This window comes from Emys orbicularis, chromosome 2 (assembly GCF_028017835.1).
Source record: "Emys orbicularis isolate rEmyOrb1 chromosome 2, rEmyOrb1.hap1, whole genome shotgun sequence".
Lineage (NCBI taxonomy): Eukaryota > Metazoa > Chordata > Testudines > Emydidae > Emys > Emys orbicularis.
Window position 1 is genome coordinate 55,287,360 of NC_088684.1, and position 9,139 is coordinate 55,296,498.

Here is a 9,139-nt window from a genome sequence, read left to right on the forward strand (position 1 = left end):
TGTTGCTGTGGCAGGATGCCCCAGGCTTGGGAATTCGCTCACTTCATCATTCTGGGACTACCTTTGCTCCATTTTCGTCTCCTTCAATGCCCCCTGCCTCTAAAAGCTAAAGATTATCTTAATACCTTACCTCCCACAGGGAGGGTAGCACATGAAGCTTCCCCTGAGGCCATGTTAGATGATGCTTTATGTATCTGTGGGCTGTAAAACAGCAAGGCTGGCTCCATCCCTCTGGAGACCAAGTGGGTCATTTCCATGACATGCTTCTTCTTGGCAGTCCACAAAGGGAAGGTCCCAGGGTTCTTACTGAACCTAAGTTTTCTTTATTTATTAGCATGAAAACCTACCACTGCACCTCTGAGTCATTCTGTGCTATTTCACTGTATGAAGTCTCCTGTTCCAAGAAACAGTCTATCCTGAGGCACAAAAATTATAACCTGCCTTCTCTAACATATTAATGGAAAATCTAGATGTAGTTTACATACTTACTGTACTATCCAGAATTATTATTTTATAACCATTCAGGTACTCTTAGGGTCTTCTCCTAAATGCCCATCATCTCCTACAATGTGCTGAATTCCTGCTAAATCCAATAGGAGGTGGGGTAGCGGAGCACCTGGCAGCATCAGGCTCTTTGACAGTGTTACTTACAAAAGTTAAGAACTATTGTGCTAGTAGGGGCAAAAATAAATGTGTAAAAAATGACCAGAATAATTATCTAGACAGTCTCTCACACACACACATTCCTGCACATTTTAGAAATCTCAGGGCTTAATCCTAGTAGGCACAATAGTATGCCCCATCATTACTCCCCATCCTAGCACTTAAACAGGATGGGTAGATAAACAAATGTGTGGGCTGGGGGAGGGTTCCTCAGGTTAGGAGGAGATGCACCCTCCCTAACAGCAGGCAACTATCCCCAACTCCAGATCGGAGGCAGAGAGTAAGAAGCTTCTACATATGGGGAGGGTTTCATCAGATTAGATCTCCCTTGACCCCAGGGTTTTAGTTTTAGCTGTTAAAATAGGGTTAAATGTGGGAGAGAGTCCCTACACTTTGGTAAATGTTAGAAAAGCCACCTGTGAAGTACAGTAGCTAACACCAATCAAAACCAAAAAGTAGTTAAACATGACAAAAAAACCTACGTTGTGAAGCTGATGAGGAGAGGCTGATAAGTCCATAACTGTAATGTACTTGTGTACATACCTGTATATGTACTGTACAGTGCATCCCTGTTTTGGACCCCAGTCAGAAATAATCACATACATCTCCAGAATAACTTGCAGGCACACAAAACAGCTGCTATGCAGACATTTTGTGTGTCCCGCATACAGAGTAAGTAGGGTTGATCCCTTACACATTGCCTTTTCCATCTCTAATATGCTCACATTTCCTGCTCTGCATGTGGGGTGAGTAGAGAATGATTCACTGGGCAGCCACCTTCACAATGGAAGTGGTGCCTAAGTGGCCTAGCACAGGTTATGGTCAAGGAGTAGCCTTGTAGGAGTAGGCTCAGATTAAGGCTGGTCTACCCTACCATAGTAAATCGATCTAAGTTACACTATTTCAGTTACGTGAATAACGTAACTGAAGTCGACACAGCTAGATCCACTTACCGTGGTCTCTACACTGCTCTGTGTCAATAGGAGATGCTCTCCTGCCAACTTCCTTTATGCTTCTCGGGGAGATGGAGTACAGAATCGATGGGAGAATGCTCTCCCATTGATTTAACGTATCTTTACCAGACCCGCTAAATCAACACCACTTCATTGATTGCAGCAGTGCTGATTTAGCCAGTAGTGTAGACATGGCCTGAATTTCGCAGGAAGTGCAGGGGATGCACTAAGCAATCATTTGAGTGTCTTTTCTGCTTTACTGAAAACCGAACACTATATTGGTGTGATTTTTGGAGGGCATTGCGGGCACAGCTGAAAAATCAGGCAACATGTGTAAACATACTGAAAAATGTTTTTTATATATTTATATATATTAGAAATAATAGGTTCGTGTGCAGGACTAAATTTCTTTCATTAATTTAAAGCAAAAAGTGATTTAAAATTACTATTTAGCTAATAACTTGATCATTTTAATCAATGTACTTATCTATTAAGTATATATAGTATGCATACATATATTAGTCTACTACACAAATTATTTTTCAATGTTTGTTTTTTCTTTGTACATGTGAGTAAAATAATTTGAATTACAATTACTAAAAAAAACTAGCTATAGGAATTAAATTTCATACAGCATTTCAACCCTGGCGTGAACATAAATCTGAAATTAATATAAAAAGTGAAATATTTTCCATAGTGAGGTTTGTGTTTAGCAACAGAAAAGAATAAACTTTTGTTTATCTCTGAAAATAGTTTCCTTCACCTAAACAAATGACTAGAATAAGATTAAACAAAACATGTTTTGGCTCCTCAGATGTACAGACATTCCAATTTCCTTTTGCACAATGATTTTTATGCAAATAAGTGCCGCACAATCTCCTGACCTCTTTTACCATCATACCGGAACAATGACAGTTCAATAATTGGAATGGCACATATCTGGGATGTTTGATTTTAAATTACAAAGTTGATGCAGGTCTATTGAAATGAAAATAATGTGACTTTGTGTTAATTCCGAACTGATGAAAGTATCATCATTTCATGCCAAACAGAATAAAGCAAACTGAGTGATCGAGGTTGTTGGCCCATTTTGAATCCACCCTTCCCATCATTTCATCTCCCCCTTCCTCCCAGTTTTTAATTCGTAAGACTGATGCTTTCATCCATAACAAGGATAATGAGAAAACCCAAGTAATGTTCCTTGGGGGACTGTAACGCTAAAAGTTACCTAAGGACTATATCCCATTTGTGCCTCCTTGCTCATGATAGAGACAAGCAATGCATTCAATATCTCTGGCTGATTTAAAATCCCAATATGCAAACAGTATTATGGAATCCAGACAGACTATTCTGCTTCACTGATGACAGATGCAGGGGAAAGCTAGAATACTTAAGCTTTTGACTTTGAACTGGAAGAGAAGTGGACACCTTGCTTTAAAAAAGCATAGAAGTACAACCCCAGCTGAAGAGCAGGTGCTGCATGGCATTTGTATTTCCTCCAGAGGATGCTAGCTAGCAAGACCACTCAGCTGACCATGAAAATTCTTGGCCCTAAGTGACCCAAGAATAGACTATAAATCCATCCTATAAAATATAGTAAAAGCCCCATTTGTTCTTCCATCCTTTCAATACGTGAGGTTATACATTTGTGATTATCTCATTTTATTGGATTCTTTAGAAACCTGTTTATGCTCATTTGTGAGCAAAACAAAGACTCATTGTAACCTCTTTTTTAAATAAGTTTGAAGGTCAAAGGAAAGGGCACTCCTTTTAAAACTGTTATACGCAGGCAATGATTTTGTGTGTAATACTGAGATGAATTTCAGCAAAGGGGTTGGAGTTTTAGTGAATTACACATTTAAGACATAATAGTCCTGCAAGAAATTCCTGTTGAATTACATATATTTGACAACTAGATATAAATATTGGTTTTCAATCTTTACTGATAATCTTAACTAAAATAGAGGGGGCCAGATATTTAGTTGGTACAAGTGGAACTGTACTGATTTATACCAGTTGAGGGACTGACCCCAGTTTATTAGGGGAATCTCTCATACATAATCTTTAAACTCTGTCAGCTTAGTTTCATTATAATTAAAAATAGTATAATTAAAATATCTTCCTTTCAGTGTTCCGAGAGTGAAAGAATTATGCAAATCTACCAAAACATAGTTAAGGAATAAAAGTAATAAAAGTAAAAATAATTAGCTCACTCTACCCATGTTAAAAAAAATTAGAGTGCTACCTTAGGCAGTGAAGACAAGACTTTTTCCAAAGACAGTTTTGGCTGATTTTTTTTAAGGATTCAAAGTAAAGTTTTATGGTAAAAAATGAATTCAGCTTTGTTTGTTTCCTCAATCATCATTAGCAATAGACATAAAGGTATTCTGGTTTTGAGCCCATATGGGAAGATCATCAACACTTTCTGCTTCTGGGTCCTTTGCCAAAATACCATATCCCACATGCCTTCTACCTTAAAACTTAAAAGAATAGGTGTTGTTCTGGTCAAATAACGAAATAATTTTTACTAGCATACGTCTAACGTTAAAGCTGCCTAAATCCTGCCAAAGACATTAAAACACCATCTGTAAAACAGATTTTCATTAAATTGATCAGTTTAAAGTTAAGCAGCTAGGCAGATGATGCTTTTGAGCTAACCTTTAACCTCTAACCTTCTTAAACTGGAATTAGGTCACTCTCTTCTTTCGAGTAATACCCTTGCTGTTTCAGCACACGAGAGGTAAAGTGATCTATTCAAATTGAACTGACAATCATAGCATTAATAGTGTTATGAATCAATATTTTGTCAATAAAGAGAAAAGCAAAGTAGTTTCCACACAGCTGAGTATTTGTCTGCTAACTGCTGCTTGTCAAGTTCCCTTAAACTCTAAACAACTATATATGTAAAATAATGGGAGGTAAATATGCCATAAAATACATTTCCCAATGAAGATATTAAGACTAATTTTAGCATTTTCTTCTGAAATTACAAAATTATCTGGCTAGCTCTAGACTATGTTTGTTAATATCTCAGTTAATTAGCATTCCTCATCAACCAATACAATGGGACAACTAATTTTACTGTTTACATATTAAAATTACTTCAAAACTACTGTATGCCAAGATATCTTACTGAGATACAAAATGGCTTCCTTAGAGCAGTTATAATTATAGTTATGTTACATCAACAATGATCACTGTGCTACCTCAGCTTTCTAAATCTGCAGAAGTTTAACTCTTACTCCTGCAGGATGGAAATGCACTTTGTTGCTATACAATCTTCTTCTATTTACTTGTAAAGTTATTGAACACTTCTTGATGGATACTGCAAAGAATTCATGTCTTCTGTGGTTTAATTTTCTAATACCAAGCTTCATAATTCCAAATGTAAGTCTTTCAGAACTTCATTTAGCCCAAACTGAGTTCATTCAAGATAAAACTGTCTTTATTCTGGTTCCTAGCAGTCACATTACTAATACCACTTGAATACTGTGATACTGAAAAGAGTGGGGTTTTGGGAGGTGGGGGGAGGGTAGGTGAGTTAATAACTTAGAAAACAGCTAAAGATTTTACTTTGCCATATATAGAATTTAATTTTAAAAGTGGCTAAAATTATACAGCTTCAGCAGAGAAGCTCTGATGTTCCTAGTAGTTTTAAAAGCTATGGTTACAAAGACCTATCCTTTTATTCCATCAACAGTTAAGCCCAGAACAAAAAATCAAGCTATTATGGCAACATTTATAAAAAGAAAACTCACAAGCAATAGCATTTAAATAAAGATTACAAGTGACTAAAATAAAAAAAAAAAAAAAAAAAAATTGAGGGCTTGAGAAAACAAAGAAACAAAATCATAGTGCCTTTTTCTATACTCTCATATGGTTCTAGTGTTAAAGTTTCTTATTACTAAACCATATTCACAGCATCTTAATTTTACAAGAGCTAGAGAAGCTACTTGAATATAAAACACAATTTGAGAAAATTCGATATCACCCCAAGACAAAATGTCTATTATTCATATAAATTCATGTTTTTCCCTAGGTACTCTAAAAGTTTATCTGATGTACCAAGAGAGAAAAAGTTCAAAACGGCTTGCTTACAACTATTTATCAACTGCTTCACCTGGACTTGACTAAACTATCAGCTCTGCCAGCTGGTAACTTTACAGACTTGAAATATATCATACAATTCCACCCTAAAGCCTGATCACACACCCACCACTAATAGTTGCTTGGGGGATGTGCAAGAAGCTGTAGGATCAGGAGCATTATGTATTATTTTAAACAATATGAAACAAGAATGTTTTGATCCATAGGAACCTGTTCCAGTGTTGCCAACCCCAAGCATTTAAAAATATCTAAGTCGGGCCCCCAAAAATCACAAGACTAGCTGAAAACTCATGAGATTTCTTTTTATTCTTTTTACTAGGTTCTTTTTATTTATTTTTCAAAGCTTTTCTTTGCAATCAAGAGGGAGGAGGTAGAAACTTCCTTAAAAAACAAAAACTCTCACTTCCTCACATGACTCCAGGGACTGTGGCTTCAAGAAATATGTCAAATGCCAGGAGACTCGTGATGCAATCGCAAGAATTGGCAACATTGATTATTCTCTCCTATGTATGCTTTTGTAACTCCTTGAAGCTCTAATGGTGGATTAACCCCAGTGCAAAGGATCCACATAAGGCCCTGACTCTGGTGATGTTTAGGGCCTTGTGCAGGCCCTCTGCACTGTGGTAAATTTCACCCTAAATGGTTCAGGTCCAGGCTACTTTAAAGACTGCCACTTTCCTTGTACTTCACTGAATCAGATATGATCAGCTGAACTGCTCAGACTAACAAAACAAAAGTTGAAAAAGGAGTGGATGTGTGGCAAGGCATTTTCAGTGAGGAGGCCTAGATTCTGAAACTCACTCCCTTTTCTTTGTCCTTAAGACTCTGAATTTGCTGTCCTGAAGGACATGCTGCAAAGTCAAATTTATTTGGTCAGGAATTCTCCAGGGAAGGTGGGTTGCACTGATGAAGGGGGACAGTGTCAGTTTGAGTGGCTTGCTAGTTTTGACTGATTCGTTTTGAGCATTGGATCCAATTTCTGTCTTGCAAATCTGCATATATGCCAAGGGATAAAAAAAGTTAAAGCACCTAAGTGATTTAGGAGTCTAAGTCCCATTTTTAAAAGTGACTTCAGCAATTTGGAACTTTTGAAAATGGAACTGAGGAACTTCTGAAACATTTTCCCTATAACTATTGATGGGTACATTTTAAATTAAATTAATAACAATAGTTAGAGTTATGGGAGGATGATATGGACCCCATAGTATTATTAATGCATATGTAAGGTCTTCATTTTGTCTGCAGTATAAACCACTGACATTACAGCCATCATGTTAAAAAAGGCCTTTTCTATATTTTTTTTTACCAGTGTTCACTGTATTAAAGAGGCAAGATGGGTGAGGTAATATCAATACCACCTTCTTTTGGTCCAATAAAAGATATCACCTCACCCACCTTGTCTCGCTAATATCCTGTGACCAACACGGCTACCATGGCACTGCATACACTGTGTTAATTCATGCGTCTGACGAAGCGGGCATTCACCCACGAAAGCTTATGCTCCAATACATCTATTAGCCTTAAAGGTACCACAGGACTCTCTGTTGCTTTTTACAGATCCAGACTAACATGGCTACCCCTCTGTAACTTGTGTTAATTCAGAAACTAACATTTGAACTTGGTTGAAGTCCAGTGAAATATTATTTCTTGCCTAAACTAAAGATCTGCTGAGTTTTTCCTCCATTCTTTGTGTGTGTATAAATTTTCAATACGATTAGAAAAACAGCATAGGTACTGTAATCAGCCGTTGACTCCTGATAGTTTAGTTATCACACATTTCTAGTATAAATCAATAGGTAACACTTGCAAAATGGATTTTCTAATCACATTTAGAGCTTGTTACAGTGACTAATGGTTTGCAATATTTTCTGAATTTTAATATCCTCTAGACAAAGTTTTTAATAAGTTACTAAGTTATTCATCTTTGAAATGAATGTGTTATATTTTGTACATGAACCAACACAATCAAGCCAGTCCAGTAGAAAATACTGTAGAAAATAAGTTACCCAGTAATTAGGGTTTGGAAAAAGTCATGACAAGTTGTGTAATAAATGCCGTTCATTACTCCCACGTATTCATTACATCTTCATAGTTTTTTCCAGTAAAGATAAAAATATATTTGCCATTCTACTAACATATTTATCTACACCACACCCTTTCATGTTTGTGAAAATCATTATTGGCTTGGAAAAGCAGGGCAGACAAAAGGAGGACAGTGTTTACATTTGAATACTCTTGGCAATAATGTGGTGTGTGCATATGTTTACTGTACACACTGATGTAAAACAGTGTGGCTATGGTTGCAAACAAATTTCTATGCCAGAAAACCACCTCTTTCCCTATACAGGGCATGGAATATTCATTACTTTCTGTGGCTTAAAAAATGTCTACAATTAAAATGTAGCTGACAAAGGTGGTTATAATCATAAAATAGATTTAAAATCCCTGTAGCCATACATTATGTGGTAATGTTATTTTTGACTTAGGGATTTAGTGATGCATTTTGTGTTCAAATCAAGTGAAAACTAAATGGGGCATAGGGTAAATCTATAAAATTCTCCAGGTGCAGTACTTCTTGCCTACACAGAAATTTTTTTTATTGTTTGATTATAAATGTATTCAATAACCATTTAATTTGCTGATTAATCATAGTCTCGTTCTGCTAGCATTGAAACAGTTAATTTCCTCTATTTTGTTGCAACTTAAATTGCTGTCACTGGCTTACCTTGTATAGTTTCAGGGCTGCCTCGTGCCTGTGATTGGTAGTATGTAAGCGCAATTTATCCACACTGTTGGTGTAGTAGTCACAGGCATTACATTTTAGGTGAACTGGGTTGCCAATGGCAATACACTTCAGCCTCCACTCATTAGTTTTGCCCCCTTCTTTAATGTGAGCCACCAGTTGATATTTCTGCATATGTTTGTCAGTCTTGCAGTGGAGCTGGAAGTTGGCTTTGAGCTGAGTGTTGTAGTTACAGAGCTTGCACTGGTAGATGTCTCCAATTACAGCCCTCCACTCCTCTTCAGGGAGAGAGCGTTCACTGCTCACATGCACACTTAGGGCCTCCAGGCTGTCAGAGGTGAATTTGTTGCAAACAGCACACTGGAATAGCTTCAGTGCTGGGTCACTGATATAAGGTGACAGCTCTCCTGCAGTAAGGAGGGACAGGTCATCACCCATTAGCTGACCACTGGCAAGCCGGATTTCAGGCGGCAGCTCATTATTTACTACAGGGGGAAAAAAAGGGAAAGTAGAGACCAGAAAGCATAGCACACACAAAGGAATCCGTAAAATAAAGCCCTGACAAGGAGTTTGCTTTCTCTAGAGCTTAAACTATAAAAAGCTGTAATAGGATTGAATCAGGATCAATTACAGTCATCCCTTTCAACTTCTAAATTCCCTCATCAGATAGCTT

General features: G+C 37.1%; 1 protein-coding gene across 2 annotated transcripts in view; it reads right to left on the minus strand.

Moving 5' to 3' along the window:
* The window catches only part of ZFHX4 (zinc finger homeobox 4), a 149,822-nt gene that overhangs the window by 137,232 nt on the left and 3,451 nt on the right, over positions 1-9,139 (minus strand). Inside the window, exon 2 of one of the 2 annotated variants that reach the window (XM_065399176.1) lies at positions 8,449-8,873. In XM_065399176.1, the coding sequence (XP_065255248.1) occupies positions 8,449-8,873 (425 nt within the window). Of the gene's footprint in view, positions 1-8,448; positions 8,952-9,139 lie in introns of both variants that reach the window. The other variant, XM_065399175.1, reaches the window with a different exon arrangement.